We start from the raw sequence: 18328 nt of genomic DNA, 5'->3' as shown, positions 1-18328 counted from the left end.
TATACTGATATCCTTAGACTTCTCACAAATTCAAATATGAATGTAATGTTTGTCCTCTCTCCTGTAGTCTTTGAGCCTCACATTCTGTCCTGGTCATCTGATAGTATATATTAAATTTCATTACAGGCTACAGAATATATATGAAGAGTGTAATGTTTGTCCTCTCTCCTGTAGTCTTTGAGCCTTACATTCTGTCCTGGTCATCTGATAGTATATATTAAATTTCATTACAGGCAGCTAGCAAGGCTCAAAATAATCTAGCAGTTGCCATAATAAAAGACAAGAAATTGTGTAGAGAATAAGGCTATCAGTCCATGGTAGCTTACCAGTCCAGCCATAATGTTAATTTTAAAATTGTTTGAACTCTTTCCTTTAGTGATTATTTTTTGGGGGCAATAAAGAGGCTGTAGTTCTCTGCAATATTATAACAACAAAATTCTCTAATACAGTCACCAATGCATTCATATTCCTGGTATGGAACTCCTTGCAGTCAACATATTTGAAAAATATTAGTGACTTTCCAAACAAAGACATTAATTCATTTCAGCTGGTCTTTGGAAGGATGCTAGATGCTAAGATGACAGCACTGTAGGAACTTGATTGCTTTCCAGTCCTGTCCAAGGTCCTGATTAAGAGGATCACTCCCTGAAGCTATGGGCTGAGATATAGAGGCTGCATTCCTTTCAACAGTGCAGTTAGCTAAAGGAGTTGAGAACATGGATTTTCCCGAAGACTTTTTTCAGTGTGAGATTCAGATTTTGTCTGGTATCAAAGTCCTCTCTGAAGAATTTCCTTTTATGTTTTGTGTACAGTATGTCTGTGTAGTGTCACTATTTAAAGACATTTTCATTGGGTATGGAATTCTAGGATGACAATTTTATTTTACTGTCTGCACTTTAAACCATTGACTCCATTATTTTCTGAATTTCATGGTTTCTAAGAAGTCTGTTGTAAATATTAATGTTATTCCCATGAAAGTAATGATTCCTTTTCCTATGGTTGCATTCAACATTTTCTTTTTATCAGCAGTTGGAATTCAATGTTTCTAGGGTTGTGTGTGTGTGTGTGTGTGTGTGTGTGTGTGTGTGTGTGTAGTAATTTATCCTCAGAATTCTATGAATTTCTTGCATCTGTATTGTGGTGTCTGTCATGAATTTTTAAACTTTTTCAACCATTATTTATTCACAAAATTCTTCTGCACTATTGTCCCTCTTCACCTTATTGAACTTTAATTACATATAAACTAGGTTGTTTCATTTTACCCCATAACTCTTGGATGCTCTGTTATTTTTTTGTCATTCTTTCTTAGTCTAAGTTTCAGTAATTTCTGTGAACCTATCTTTAAGTTCTGGGATTGTTTCTTCAGTTATCCTAAGTCTACTGATAAACTTGTAAAAGCATTCTTTATCTTTCTTATTATGTTTTCTATCTCTAGCATTTCCATTTGACCCATTATTATACTTCTCACGTGTATTAGTCTGCTCAGGCTTTCATGACTAAATAACATAGAATGTCTAAAACAGCAAAAATTTATTTTCTCATAGTTCTGGAAACTAGAAGTTCAAGATCAGGTACTGTGTTGGCATCTAGGAAGGCCTCTTTTACTGGCTTGTAGATGGTACTTCATTGCTCTATCCTCACATGGCCTTTACACATGGAGAGAGAGCTCTGGTGCCTCTTCATCTTCTTATAAGGTCACTAATGGGATTACAGTCTCACTCTTATGACCTCATTTAACCTTAATTACCTTCCTAATGGACCTCCCTCCAAGTGCAGTCACATTGGGGTTTAGAGTTTTGACATGTGAATTGAGGGGAGGACAATTCATTTCAAAACAAAATCTCCTTGCTGAAATTTCCCATCTATTTTTGCATGTTGTCTGCATTTTCATTAGAATCTTTAACAAATTAATCATAGTTACTTTAAATTCTGTTGGATACTTTAAACAAAAGGGTCATATTTGAGTCTGTTCTGTTATTTTATGTCTTAACACTGATACTTTCTTCTTGCCTTTCTGTGTGTCATGTAATTTTTTATTAAACACCAGACAGTATGTATATAATAGTAGAGACTTTATGTCTGGAAGTAGACACATCTCTTCTGTTAGGCTATTAATGTATGTGCATATATGGGAGGGGGTGTTGTTGAGTGAATCTAGTCAGTAATTAAGCTGAGTTTGGTTTTTCTTGTTCCTATTATTATCTTCAAAGTAACATTGACTTCAAATTCATTTTTCTTAGATGGGAAGCTGAGATTTAAGAGGTATTTTATCAATGTTTGTCTTTCATCTTTAGCTTCCCCATTTATATTCACCATGAACTATGTCCCTCTGCACACTTTTTTCCTTTTTCAGTGGTAGACTGAATTTGCTCATTACTTGGTGCTTGCTAGTCTGGTAGTGAGGGCTGGGGATTCTTTATTGTCTTAGCACAGCCTCTTCTTTAGACAGGCTCTGTGTTTTCAGGTCTGAGGGCTTGCCCTTCTCAGTGGTCCTATTTTTTGTCTCCGTGACAACCACACTCCACCTTATGGCTCTCGTTGGTCTTCCATAGGAGAGTTTCTTTGCCCTCTCACAGTTGTAGACCTCTAATGTTATTGGGGTAGGAACCTGTGCCCAGAACTCCCCCAGGGGCAGAAGTGTTTTGTTTTTTTAACACCTTTCCTTTGGCTACACTAAGTCTATACCTTTGCCCTGGTGGTGAGAGGGTTTTCTGCTCCACCCCCTGAGGCTTAGGGCTTTGTTTCTCAGAAAGAGTTGCAACAGGGCTTCGTGCTCACAGCAGTGACCTATTCCCTTTTCCAAGCCTGTAATACCAAGGAATGCACTTGGCCATCTCCTGCTCTGCCTACAATCTTTCTCATGAACAGGAGATTGAGGTCATGGAGAAGAGTCTCTCAGTGGTTGCAAACTCCCCATGTCTACAGCTCCCAGGAGTTTTATACTCTTACCCTTGTTCACACCTGATCAGTTTTATACTCTTACCCTTGTTCACACCTGATCTTTACCAATCCATTAAAAATTGTAGCATTTCTTCCTTCTGTAGTCTGTCACTGTGAGCAGATGTTTGTCTCATCTCTCCTTGGAGGGGCCTGAGATTCAGTGGATTTGATTCTACTTGGTTGACCGGTGACTTCAGTTCTTGGGTGTGTTCAGCAAAGTTGTGATTTTTTTAGTTTATATAGTTTTTTCTATTAGAGTAAAGGCAATACTATTTCCAGCTTTCTATAGCCACAGAAAAATAGAATTCCTGATGTACCTCAATTTGGCCGTACTTTATTCATCTCAATTGTATGTTTTCCAGCTTATTGAACATCCCTTCCAACTCTAAGTCTATTCTCTCATACCTCACAGGCTTTAGTCTTCATGCAAGTATTTTCCTGAGGATCAGGACGTAAAGCAGGTCTGTTCAACAATGGTCATACTTACTATTATCCTAAGGAGGTAATTTTCAGAAGGAAAAGAAGAGCTTTAATGCAAATATGGATCTTTGTTTTAACTGTTTGATTTTGTGATCTTAGTGGAAGTAGTTACAGTCTGAACCAGGTTTTCGCAAATATTGGCATGCATCAGAATTATCTAGAAGACTTGTTAAAACACTTTTGCCACCTCAAGTTTCTGCATAATAGCATAATAGTGATTCCACTCTTCCTCCCCCACCCCTATTAATCACATTCTTATAAAACACGACTCTCATTATCACAGTCAGAACCAGGATCAGTAAATAAGAAAGTAGTCCCAGGCAGTTGAGGTATCTTGGCAACGTTTATAAAACCAATAGGCCTATCAACACCTTTGAGCCTAGGCATTCTGTCTCTTCATTTAATATATTTTTAATTATAGCATCCTGCGTCAAAGAAGAAAGCAATCCATAATTGCTGTGTATATGCACATATGTAATAATTTAAATGGAAAACAATCGTGTTAGTAAGTAAACTTACAGTGATTGACTAAATATACAAGAGAAACATGGAGGGATTAGAAACATATATTTGGAACTCAAAGAGACTTGGGTCTAGATCAGTGATGGCGAACCTATGACACACGTGTCAGAGGTGACACGCGAACTCATTTTTTTGGTTGATTTTTCTTTGTTAAATGGCATTTAAATATATAAAATAAGTATCAAAAATATAAGTCTTTGTTTTACTATGGTTGCAAATATCAAAAAATTTCTATATGTGACACGGCACCAGAGTTAAGTTAGGGTTTTTCAAAATGCTGACACGCTGAGCTCAAAAGGTTCACCATCACTGGTCTAGATCATAGCACTTCTACTTACTAGCCATGTCATCTTGGGAAGATACTTATCCTTTAAAGCCTTGATTTCTTTATCTACAAGTTGGACCTACTGCTCATGAATTTCATGTGTATTAAATGAATTTTCATATAAAATATTTGGCATAATGCTTTGTTGATTTATAATAAATATTGATGTATGATAACCAAATACTAATCATAATTATGATAATGATTATAATTAAAAAGTTACACCATTTTATTATGTAATTCAACCATGATCAAGGTTTTGTGTAGCCTTATGAATTTCAAATTAAGTTCTAACAATTAAAAATGTAGCTAATGATTACTTGCCAGAAAACTCTTTATTTAAAGGGCCAGATAGTGAATATTATAGACTGTAGATTGTGTCGTCTATGTTGCAACGATTTAATTCTGTGAAAGCAGCCCTAGTCAATCCACAAATGAATGGACATGGTTGCGTTCTAATAAAAGTTCAATTACAAAAACAGGTCACAGGCCATATTTGCTCTGTGGGATTTAGTTCATTGACTCAAGCTAAGGAGGTCAGGGGTAAAGCAGTTTGAAATCATGTCATCATAAGTGTTTGTGCTCATTTTCCTGAAAAGCAGAGTGAAAACATTTGGACGTACTTTCTATGACAGGTAGAATAATTCTCCCCAAACCCCCAAAGATGTCCCTGTCCTAATCCCCAGACGTGTACATGTGTTTACCTTACATGGCAAAAGGAGCTGTGGTTAAACGAAGGATCTTGAAATGGAGCGATTATCCTGGAACATCTGAGTGGACTCTATGGAGTCATAAGTGTCCTTCTGAGAGGGAGGCAGGTGGTCAGAGAGGAGAAATGATGTTATTCTGCTGGTTTTGAAGATGGAGGCAGTGGACATGAGCCAAGGAGTGAGGGCAGCCTTTAGAAATTGGAAAAATGAGAGGAAACAGATTCTCACTAGGACCTCTAGAAGTGCTACGTGCTGCCCACCCATTTTTGTAGACTATTGACCTCCACAGTGCTAGGACAATAAATTTGTGTTGTTTTAAGCCACTAAGTTTGTGGCCCTTTGCTACAGCAACAATAGGAAATTATTGCATTTTCCTTGTTTATAGTGTGTGTTCAGGCATGTGTTTAATCATGAGATTCTTGCTGTGTAGTAATAGCTACAAAGTAAAAGGAACCTTGGTTGAAAGGGATAAAGTTCTGAATGAATAAGAAGAACGATCTATTATTTCTGCCTTCATCCTGTTTTAGTTTTATGAGACTAAACTGCTCATCAAATTTTGGGGGACCTTTTTCATTATGTTGAATTACTCTTCATTAAAAACAGCCCTGGCCAGTTTGGCTCAGTGGATAGAGAGGTGGCTCATGGAGTGAAGGGTCCCAGGTTTGATTCCAGTCAAGGATACAGTACCTAGCTTGCAGGCTTGATCCCCAGACCTGGTCCAGGCATGAGTGGGAGGCAACCAATTGATGTGTCTCTCTCACATCGATGTTTCTCTCTCTGTCTCTCCCCCTCCCTTCCATTCTCTCTAAAAATCAATGGGGGGAATATATCCTCAGGTGAGGATTAACAAAACCAAAACAAATAAAACTGAAACAAAATTCCAGGCAGTGGAGCATACAGTAATTAGTTTTATTCGATGTGTCATAGCCTAGAGTTCTGCTAAGTTCCGTAGTTGTTATTTATAGCTTCATATATGGGATATTTTTAGAAAACAAAACACCCTCACATGTCATATAGCTCTACCATAAATCCATAAAGAGTGTATTTAATCAAAGTTATAGAGGGCTCACAGGAAAAAAAAGAGCTTTTATATTAGAAGACTGGGGTTTGTATTCCACTGTACCATTTTTTCCAGTGGCCTCTAATTCTTCCAATATCTTGTGGGAAACCAAATGACAGTTCTTACCCAAAACAGGAAAAGGCAAAGGATGGCTTGGGACGAGGGAGCTCTGAATCTTATTTCACAGCTGCTCAAATTGCATCAGTCTCTTTAATTCTCTTAAATGGTCACCCTGGCTAAATTTTATATCCACATTCAGCGCTATCATTTTATTATCTTGTCCTTTGTGGATACATGTAGTGACTCTAAATGGCCTAATCCTTTAGCCAGTGCCTGTATTTTCAATAAAAGCACCTCCACAGATGTTCATACGAGGGGCCTGCATATGCAAGCCTGGCTGGTGGCCAGCTAGGTAGATTAGGCTTTCTTGGGTGTTCCAGAAACACACAGTTATTCTTTCCACAGCCTAAAATGAGAGTTCAATTTTATTTCCTTTGAATGGGACTCCTTAATCTCCTATTTTATCTTATGGGAAATACATTAAGATTCCTGACGAGAGCTCACGGTTATTCACTCTTTCTTGGTCTTTCTAAAACCTAGATTAGTAAGCTTAAAGTCATAGAACTATAATCATGGAATGAGTAAGGTTTAAATTTGAATACCAAAATGTCTGTAAAGTAGTAGTGTAAATGCTTAATAAAAATATTTTTAAAATCCCACAAAAGAGGGTAGTGTTACAGCAAAATTCAGAGTTCCTTACAGCTCCATACATCAGCTTTGCCAGCTGTCCTGTCTTCATTGTGAAGGTGCAGGACCTGTGGGTTATCTAAGTGTCTTTGTGGAGCATTGCTGTAACACTGGTTCCTGGTGGCTGGAACTGTTCACATTCTGCATTACTTAGATATAACAGAGATTCATATCTCAGAGTGTGTCATAGCATAAAGCAATAAACTGCACTCACTATATCTTTGGAAACTCTAAAGAGTATTTTTAAAGATTTCTGATTCCCCATGGGCTCCCGTAATACTTTTCTATGGCCTAGAAATATTTTGTATTGAGGCAAAGTCACTATGCATGGAGGTCCCTCTGTGTGGATGTCTCGGTGATATTTAGGGCCAGATTAATGAGACCTCAGTATGTGAGTTAGTCATGCTTTGCTTGTGTGTGGTAGAGCATTTAGGTTAGGCTGACTGCTGGAAAAGGACCACCCAATCTTTGCAGTTGACCTAACAAGCTGCCACCAATTCCAAGAGGAAAATTCATTAATACCTTAATGAATGAGAGTTGTTTGCATTGCTTGAAAATATGTCAGCTACAGAATCTTTGCCTAATTTGATTCTTATAGGGTCAGTCTGATTCCATTAGTAATTTGATAAAAAGCCGGAGCCAGTTGGCTCCGGACCAGGTGTCAGCATGCCCCCCAGCCCACCAGCTCAATGCCACGCTGTGTAATGTTGCTGTGCTCTGTAAAACAGATGTTATGATTTACTCCAGACATCCTGCATTTCATTAAGGAGTGAAGTAGTCAGTTATCTCATTCACTTAGTTTTCAATGGTCCAATCAATGGACTGAACATGTGTGGTCTGTAAAATCTGATCCCAGGTTTAGCTTTTACTTAGAGTATATGCTTTAGAATGCCATTACCCCCATCACTCTTACCATTTTCTCTTCTACACAGTATGTTTCTCTGCTCTTTATATTTATAGATGAATTATTCTAAATCACATTCCCAAGGGACAGTTACTTGTCATTATTTTCAGATATCAGTATTTTTCTTCTTGAAATACTATTGATCTTATAATTCAGAAGCTTGATATAATATTTAATAAATTTATCTGGTGCAGTTAAGCCAATTTTCTCTCATTGGTTTTTTTAAGGTTACAAACTGATATTAAGACTGTGAATGTGTGCTCAAGGAGGAGAGAAGCTAACTGAGTACCATCTCCTGAGAGACAGAAAAGCAGCCTCTTTGGTCTGCCACTCCCAGAGCATTTCCATTCATGGTTTTGGCCAAAAACATGGGATAGGTGGGTAGGCAAATGAATGGGCAGACTTATCCATTTAGCCAACCATCCATTTAGGTTCTTCTATATCTCATGTCTACTCTATGCCAATAGATAATAGATAATAATAAATGACAAACTCCTTCAGTGACGGCCTACTTTGAATATTGTGTTTCAGGATAAACTGTTCACTATATTTTTCCACACCACTTTTTTTGTTTCCAGTGCAATTATTTTTTTTTTAATATGTTTTTATTGATTTCGGAGAGGAAGGGAGAGAGAGACAGAGATAGAAACATCAGTGATGAGAATCATTGATTGGCTGCCTCCTGCACGCCTCCTACTGGGGATTGAGCCTCATTCTCTAATGCATTTTAATTTACTCTTTTTAAAAATTAGAATTCAATGGAATGACACATGAAAGATCAGCCCTCTTTCTTTTATTTTTTAAGTACCTTTCATTCCTTTCTCCTACACCCTAATTAATATAAATTGCTTCTTTCATTTTTTCTCTTCCTCCCCCCAAAGTCAGAAGAGATAGTAGACAGTGGTGTGGTATGGAACTGTGGCCAGCACTGAGGGAGAACTCTTCTTAGTCACTTTTTCTTTAAAAACTATAAAATGTATGTCAATTAAACTGAGCACTATGATTACTTCACAAAATTGCATTAAAGAAAACATGTATATGAAAGATCAGTCGGGAGCCGAAAACCAGGTATTACAGGCTTTATTAGGAAAAAGACCTGCTGGGCTGTCTCACAACGGGAGAGCAGCGGCCCTGACAGAGGTGAGCGCTCCTTTTGAGGGGAGGAATGAGGAAAGAATGGGGGCTTAGGGCACACGCTGATAGGTGATTCAATGTATAGTCCATATAAGGTACAGAATTGGGCCTCCTGGCATTACCGTTACTCTGCCCGCCATTTTGGGGAAGAGGTGATCTATCAGTATATAAAAAGCTTATGTGCGAATATTTTATGCTTCAGGGATTATAGCAAAATTAATGAATTTTCAGGTATATTTTATATTTCCTCAGGTTTCTTTTATTTTTTAGCTTTGCTCTATAGCAGTGATGGCGAATCTTTTGAGCTCAGCGTGTCAGCATTTTGAAAAACCCTAACTTAACTCTGGTGCCGTATCACATATAGAAACTTTTTGATATTTGCAACCATAGTATAAAAAAGATTTATATTTTTGATATTTATTTTATATATTTAAATGCCATTTAACAAAGAAAAATCAACCAAAAAAATGAGTTCACGTGTCACCTCTGACACGCATGTCACAGGTTCGCCATCATTGCTCTATAGACTTAAATAGTAGTGATAGCTTATTTTTTCAAATGTGTGATGGTTTGCGGGGGAGGAGCCTTATTTGGTAATTGTGAATAACCTGGAATACCTGGAATCATTAATAGTTTGGACAATGTTATTTTCATTCTATCTTCATTACACTTTTCTTTGCAATAGTTAATGTATTATATATATATATATATACTAGAGGCTTGGTGCATGAAATTAGTGCACTCAGGGGAGTCGCTCAGCCTGGCCTGCACCCTCTCACAGTCTGGGAGCCCTCGGAGGACGTCTGACTGACGGTTTAGGGGAGTGGGCCTAAGCCATCAGTTGGACATCTTTAGTGCTGCCGTGGAGGCAGGAGAGGCTCCTGCCACTGCTGCTGTGCACACCAGCCACGAGCCTGGCTCAGGGCTTTTGGCTGAGCGGCACTACCCCTGTGGGAGCGCAGTGACCACCAGGGGGCAGCTCCTTCATTGAGCGTCTGCCCCTGGTGGTCAGTGTGCATCATAGTGGCCTGTCGTTCCACTGTTCAGTCGATCTGCATATTAGCCTTTTATTATATAGGATTTAATGAATTTCTATTTTAAGAATTTGCAAAGACCTGCACATAAAAATTAACACACAGGTAAATTAGAATGATTTTTAAATGGCAAAGCATACTAAACTTTGTAAGGTTCCAAATATAAAATAAGTTTACCATTTGTCTGAGTAGTAAATTTTAAAAGTTTAGCCTAAATTTATATTAGTTTCTAAAAATGTGGGTTGTAAAATCTAAATAAAGAAATATATAGTGAAAATTTTCTTTGTTTTAGTTATTCTATTAAGATTTACTGCATTTAATTTTTGTCAAAATATGATGATTACTTTGTGGATTTTTCTTCTTGGTTTAGGTGCCTGAAAGTAGGATGATGTCCAGTAGTTTATGATCATCAAAACCAGAAAGAATCAATTTTTTAATAAAATGGTTTAAAACTTTCTGATACATTTATAAAATATTTGGAATTAAATTTGGAATAAAATATTACTGTGTTATTCTAATAAGTCTAAATACTGGTATAGATTTAATTGCAGTAGTAGAATCAGTCATAATAGTCAAATAGTAGACTTTCATATGGGGTTATTACATTTTTTTTCATTTTGTTTTCCAGATATTTTACATTTTATTGATTTTATAGCCCTTTCAATAATGTGCTATACGTATCAAATCATTTGCATGGCCTTGAACATATTTAATTGATCTGTATTTCTGCTTCAAAACCCAGAAGCCACTTTTAATAATAAGTGACTCCCTTCCTTCTTTCCTTCCTACATTCCTTTCTTTCTTTAAACAGGCCTTTAGTGAGTTTGAGATAGAGCAGCATCAAGAATGTGCTTACGATCACTTGGAAGTATTTGATGGAGAAACAGAAAAATCACCAATTCTTGGACGACTATGTGGCAACAAGATCCCAGAGCCCCTAGTGGCTACTGGAAATAAAATGTTTGTTCGGTTTGTTTCTGATGCATCTGTTCAAAGAAGAGGCTTTCAAGCTACACATTCTACAGGTCAGCAAATTAGGGCCCTGCTTCTCTTTCCTGACTAAGGGCCAGCTTTTCTTCCTGTGAATGCAGTGGGTCCCATAACAGGATCCCACAACAGAGTAAATCTCACTGAAGCACTGTCTAGAACAGTGGTTCTCAACCTTCCTAATGCTGCGACCCTTTAATACAGTTCCTCATGTTGTGGTGACCCCCAACCATAAAATTATTTTTGTTGCTACTTCATAACTGTAATTTTGCTACTGTTATGAATCGTAATGTAAATATCTGATATGCAGGATGTATTTTCATTGTTACAAATTGAACATAATTAAAGCATAGTGATTAATCACAAAAACGATATGTAATTATATATGTGTTTTCCGATGGTCTTAGGCGACCCCTGTGAAAGGGTCGTTCGACCCCCAAAGGGATCGCGACCCACAGGTTGAGAATCGCTGTATAGAACCATGCAGCATCCGACCTAACTAGCTTTTATCATTGATGAACATTTAGAAAGAAACCTAATAGTTTGGTCTGATTTGTATTCAAATGCAGTATGATCAAGTTGAACTACATATTTCTAAATATTTCTATAATGTATTATTAACTGTAACAATTTGATTTATATGCCATATTTAACAGATAGAAAATTTATAGTTTGGTATTCAAAAATTATGTGTTCTCTAATCCCTACTGGTTAGTTAGTTTTCGCATTAATTAATTTTTTAATCAAATTTGGGGATCATCTCTGTTTTATAGAACCTTATTTGTTTCCCCTTTTATTTGGCATGAAACACTGAAGTTCTGTAAACCTAATCACTAACATGATTTACAGATTACAGCTGTTCTATAAGTCTTTAAGAAATAAACTATAATTTAGAAAAATATGGATAATTTTAGGCAAACATGTAGAATAGTATTTTTATATCTTGGATCCAATTTAATAATATATTCATAAATGTCTAGGAAATGTCCTTTTTTTAAAGTCTTTTTAAAAAAATCAGTTAATTGCAGATGTTTACTAAAGTCATTTAGCTTATAGTGACATCTAGTGGCATTAACTATGTCTAAACTATTGAGACACGGAAGAAATCTATCTTGGTATAAAATGTCTACATCAACGATTTTCAACCTTTTTCATCTCATGGCACACATAAACTAATTAATAAATTCTGCAGCGCACCAAAAATATATTTTTGCCAACTTGACAAAAAAATAGATATAATTTTAATTCCTTCGCACTGAACAGCTATTGTGTTGGCTGTTGTCATATTTTTATTTGACAATCTAAGGCAAAAAAAGTCAGTGCCCTTGACTAAATAGTCAAGTATTGCATGTTTTAAATATTCTTGCAGCCCACCAGTTTAAAATTACTGGTCTGCATATTTATGAGACAATTTTAGTGCAGTAATTTTTGTCACAGTTTCATGCTGATTGCTTTTATCTTTTTGTTTCATTTTGTTTTAGAAATTTTAATTATTTTATTGTCCAATATTATTTTTCACTCTAGTGTATTTTATTATAAGCATTAGATTTACATTGAAGGCTGTGAGAATGTGGATATTAATTGTCAGGATATTTATCTGATTCATAGTATTAATAATAAGATTCATATATAATATAAAGTAATAATTTTTTATGATTAATATAAATATTTTGGTTTGAGAAAAATCTTTCATGGACCATAAATTCCATATTAATGAAGGATTATCCATACATTTGACATTTACTTTTAAATATTTTTCTGATAACTTGTCATGTGTTGAAGGAATTTGGAATCCCATTACTCTGTCAGTATTTTTCTAACAGTAGAGCGGTCATGGTATATGAAATTCTGGCTATCACAAATTCCAAGAATGCAGTGTGAAAACATGCTTTCAAAACTTTCAAAATAGTTGATGATACAGTATTTTAAATTATCTGAGTATAAATTTCTTTTTTTAGCTTGGTAAAAATTTTCTTTAATAGGGAAACTTCTCTTTGTACTTGTAAATGGAAAGTAAAGATTATGTTGGTACATCTGAGCTCTTGGTCCAACTATGCCATCACCCACCTGGGAGCTTGGGAAAAGACACTGTCTTTGGATCTCAGTTTCTTCATCTGTAAAATAATAATTTCAAAGTTTCTTACAGCTACAAACTCCATGACACCTTAATGTGCCCGGCATCTGCTCATGGAGTCTATTTGCAGTGTTTTTATTCCCATTAAGAATCTATTGTTAAGGGGGAGAGTTCAACCAAGGGGCTTGTATGCATGCATTTAAGCCTACCCAAGGGACCCGGCCCCCAGGGGGGTGAGGGCATAAGTGGGGGAATGGGGGGGGGAGGGGGAGCAATGGAGGGATAAGATCACATATGTAATCCCTTAATCAATAAAGAAATTAAATAAATCCATCCATAAATAAATAGATCCTTTTTAAGAGAAAAGTAAAAAAAAATAATCTATTGGTAGGATCTAATTCTCTACTTTGGCGGGGGGGGGGGGGGGAATTTAAAAGATCTCTGTTGTTAAAAGTATTATATAGGTCCTCCTAACCTCTTCCAGCCCGCTCTCATCCACCCCGCCTCAGGTCCTCACGACCCCATTGTCCCTGTCCAGAGGTTATGCATATATGCATACAAGTTCCTTGGTTGATCTCTTCCCACCCACCCTCCCCTACCTTACCTCTGAGGTTCAACAGTCTGTTCATGCTTCTAATTAAAGTTGATATTCAATATTAATTTCAGGTGTATCGCATAGTGATTAAACATTTATATAACTTACAAAATGACACTCCCAATAAATCTGGTACCCAGCACTTGAGGCACATACATATGCTTTACAAACATTGAATGCTCAAAAGAGCCATATGATATAGATATTATTTTTATTTTTTCAGAGGAAGACATTGAAAATCTAGAGAAGTTATTAATTTTCAAAGAATTCTAAAATTACATTAAAGCATGGATTTTATCCTAATTTTGTCTCCAAAGTTTATGTACTTTTACTGTATATTTTCTCCTAATGTACAAATTTTGGATTAGAAAGGAAACTGTTAAAAAATGGATCACTATTATTTTAAGCAATAGGTAAAGATTGCATGCTTCCTCATTTAAGTTTTAAACATTCCCTCAGTCCAAGAAAATCTGATTAGTCTCGTTTTTTTTCCCTATGCAGTTTACACCCATTCATAAACCCATGAGAACAACCTCGATCTCATTTTGTTAAGCAAAATGTGCCTTGGATATTGTCCAATCCAGCACTGTCATCTCAGAAATGAGGATTCTGAGATGACTAAAACTTAGATGACAACCACATAACAAAAAATAACAGTTGGAATTAGAGTTCTGGCCTTCCAATTTTTTATCATTTGCTCTTATCAAAAATTGTAGATTTTTTTCTTTATGTATAATTTTTTGCCGTCATTTAACCAGCTTTCTTGGAATTTTCTGGACAGGTTTATTTTATACTGCTACTTTCTAGTAGCCACATCTTTTGAAATATTCTTATGTTCTGCCTACTATGTGTTTTTCCCCAGAGCTTTCTTTTTAACAAGTTTTTTCTATTCTGTAGTTTTTCATCAAATATTTATTGAGCACAAGCTTTAGATAGATATGTAAGGTATTAGTAATTTATGAGGGAAAATTAGGAATTCAAGGGAATTTGTAGGAAAATAGGAGTTTTCACCTGTGAACAGCTACAGTATGATAAATTAAACTGATTTTCAGACATTTCTGAACTTCTGATTTAGGGCAGTTTCTACTAAAAAGACAGCCAAATCCAGTACTACATTTGTCCACTGTTTTGCTACATTTATAAAGTGCTTATGCATGATTTACAGCCTTCTAGAATACATATGGCTATTATCAGTGGATCCTGAAGTATGCATTTTAATTTGCTTCCCTAAATTTATATTTCTCTATACAATTTTAATTTTATCCACAAGAAAAGCTTCTAACATTATGAATTTTGAAACCAGGTGATTGGAAATACGCTTTAATATAGCTTTATGGCTACTTTTCCTCAAGTAATACTGTCCAAATCCACTGGAAATGGACTTTATTGGAGAATAGTGTTTCCCCCTGACAGTAGATCTGGTTTCTTGTAGGTCCAATTTTATTTTAATCTGGTAGCAATGTTATTGTTACAGTTTTAAATAAATGAATTGTAAGGAACAAATCTTTCCAATAAAAAGAAAAATCCGGTGTATTCGCTCAGAGGATGCAGCTATAATACAGAAGAAAAGGAGAAATGTGGAGAGAAAGTAATGTTTTAAAACATGGCATGGTCTGGTAGGACTTTTCTGTAGCACAAATCATCACACTTTCAATGCCATTTAAAAATCAAATGATACATTATTATGCTCCTTAGAAAGGAAATTATTTTGATCTAACTCAATTAAAGTAGAATGCCCACCACTAAAAGCACTTATAGGTCAAATTACAGGACCTCTCCCGGAATTTAATACTTTTTCAGGAAATGAACAAACTTGTCTTTCCAAATTAAAATGAAGGCCACCCCTGGGCTTCTCTTCCCTTCTTTTCCCTTTCTTATTGAGCTTCATTTTCCATTTCCCAGAATTCTGTAGAAGACGCTCTGGGAGCTTGAAAAGTGTTTTCAATGGATTTGAAGATGGTATTGCTGACATGCTAAACTACTCTGTTTATATTTTGCTGACTTGGAAAATGAATAGGGATATTTGCAGGAAATGTGTTTACTCTATTTAAGTATCTTCTTTTAAAGGGACCATGTAAAATGAACTATTGAACATATTTCAAAAGCCACTCATAAGCAATTGCCCCACACTGGCTGTTATTTCCCGCTAATGGAAATGTTTCCCAGGCCAATCAGATCTCTTGCATACAATAGCCAAATGTTCGTCCTTTAAAAAGGTATCCTGCAGACTTAATCCTCTCTCCTTTTTTTTCATGGAAAATTAATTCCAGATTTATTATTTTGAGCCATCCATAGGAACTCATGAAACTCATAGGGTCCATAGGGTTATTTGAGTGATTCATAGGAATTCAGTTGTGAATTGAAACAGATAAAAACGGGAACTTTTTGAAATATTTTAAGTCATTTTTTTCAAACTATGCAATTTTTTTGGTTTTCAATAAAATTGAATTATAATGCCTTCTGCCTTTTGCAGACAGCAATAACTTCTAAGTTGAGAAGTTAGAGCATGGTTAGACTCCATTGGAATGGAAACTGACCTGTTAAAGCCCATTGAGCTTACCTGTTTCATTTCTCCCCTGGCAGAGTGCGGTGGCCGCCTGAGAGCGGACTCCAAGCCCAGAGACCTTTACTCACATGCGCAGTTTGGCGATAACAACTACCCAGCGCAAGTCGACTGTGAATGGCTATTAGTGTCAGAACGGGGCTCGCGACTGGAGTTATCTTTCCCGATTTTCGAAGTGGAAGAAGAAGCTGACTGTGGCTATGACTATATTGAGCTCTTTGGTGGCCTCGATTCAACAGCGATGGGGCTTGGTCGATTTTGTGGATCAGGGGTAAATACAGTACCAACAGAATACCATAGCCATGATAAAAAAAAAAAAAGCCTATCGATTCATGCTTAACATATGTAACATACAGAACAGCGGTGTTTTTACAAAAGAAACTGATATATTATCAGTTTCTTAACACATTATAACACGCCTTACCACTTCTTACCACTTCTGGTGAATTTGCTTGATAATATCAAAAGAGATAGATGAATTCAGTAGTTATAATTTCTTGTTACCATCCACATTCTAAATTTATATTCTTGGCTTTATAGTGCAATAAATATCTAACTTTTTAATAATATAAATGGAATATACTTAAACACACACATTTGACAATGTTGTCACCTTCCTAAATTAAAGCACACACACACACACACACACACACAAAACAAACAAACACAAATATGCACCCCATTCAGATTGACATTCTCTTTTCAACAAATGTGTTTGGTGGGAGTGGATGGTCCGCCACAGGTGTGCAGATCAGCCGGATGTTATTCAACTGCAGGGTATCACTCTGCACAGGACACATTGCCAGGTACAGGCCAGAGCGTGTCACAATGAGAAATAAAAAAAAGGGGGGGAAGCTTAAGGAAAGCCTCAGTGCTTTCTTTCCCAGAATCCTCTGCATCAACATCAAATCCACAGACTCAATATCTGAGTATATATATTGTTTTGACGACATTATCCCCAATTTTTTTATTGTCTGTCAGTATCTATCGCTTAATTAATACTATTAAACTCCTGTCCAAATAGCAACTGAAATGAAAACAAAAACCTTCTTGGACTTCAATTATTAAAACTAGAAGGAATGGAAAGTTTGGGTTCTGGAAGTGACTCTGCCTCAGAGCAGCTCCTGAAACAAGTTTAATGTCTCTTCATCCTCTCTGAGCCTCACTTCATTAATTTGTAAATCAAAGGAACTTGGCTTAAAAATTTGGGCACAAAGCACCAAGTTCCAGAATTTGGAAACAGACTTAAGTATGCTCAAAGCCCAGCTACATTACTGACTAGCTGTGTGAATCTGAGCGTGTCATTTGCTTCTCTGAAACTCAAGTTTTCTTATCTGTAAAATGAAGAAATCACTCATATCCACTTTCCAAGGTTTTAGGAGGATTCAATTATATACCCCCCAAAAGTTCCCAAACATGAATTCCATGAAAGAAAAAGTGACTCATTCTGTTGTTTGTTTTTCTTCTCAGCCACCAGAAGAGATCTATTCAAATGGGGATGCAGTTTTGATTCATTTTCACACTGATGACACAATCAACAAGAAAGGATTTCATATAAGATACAAAAGCATTAGGTATCAAGATACCACGCATATCAAATAACTAATACCAAAACCTCCTTCAGAAAATAAAGGAATGTGCATAACGGAGAGAAGACGTCGTTTGTTTTTTTAAATGAAGATATTAGCACAATGTTTTATATAATAAAACTGAACAGAAGAAAGCTGTATGACCAGAATTATCTCTGTTGGCAGTGAACCTTGGTCAGCTTTGCCCCAGGGTATTGGAACTCCAGCTTGACGGTATGAATAAAGCTGGTGGAAGGGCATGACGTGCTTCAAGGAAGACTCCACAAGCTTTTGCTCACAGCTTGACGCAGATGCCTCACAAGTCAGACAATTAGGTTCAGGGTCTGTGGGCCTGCAGAGCGTTCTTTTTGACAATTTTGCAAGATTGGAGATAAATAAAAGGATCTTGCAGGTCATAAACTGGAAAACCCTCTCCTTGTTTCTTAGGATAATTGCTTTGGCTTTGTATCTTGGACACAGTGTAAACCAGATCCTTGTAAAATGTTGTGAAATAGAAGTCTTAAGAGGGTGGTTTGTAATTTAAATGTAGGTGTGTCCAATGTTTGGAAACTGGAATATTTCAGCTTCATTATTTTCATTTGCAGGCCAGATTAACCTCTTTGAAACATAGATCATCTTGAGACCACTTTATTTTACTGATATTTTGACAACTTTGAAATGTCAA

General features: G+C 36.3%; 1 protein-coding gene across 1 annotated transcript in view; it reads left to right on the top strand.

Moving 5' to 3' along the window:
- The window catches only part of TLL1 (tolloid like 1), a 126456-nt gene extending 108639 nt beyond the window's left edge, over positions 1–17817 (top strand). The window contains 3 exon segments of the mRNA XM_014456162.2: positions 10668–10881; positions 16096–16346; positions 17546–17817. Coding sequence (XP_014311648.1) covers positions 10668–10881; positions 16096–16346; positions 17546–17677 — 597 coding nt within the window. The 3' untranslated portion in view covers positions 17678–17817.
- Positions 17818–18328: the final 511 nt, after the last annotated feature.

Source organism: Myotis lucifugus, unplaced genomic scaffold (assembly GCF_000147115.1).
Source record: "Myotis lucifugus unplaced genomic scaffold, Myoluc2.0 scaffold_1, whole genome shotgun sequence".
Lineage (NCBI taxonomy): Eukaryota > Metazoa > Chordata > Mammalia > Chiroptera > Vespertilionidae > Myotis > Myotis lucifugus.
This window is presented reverse-complemented; position numbering and strand designations above follow the sequence as displayed.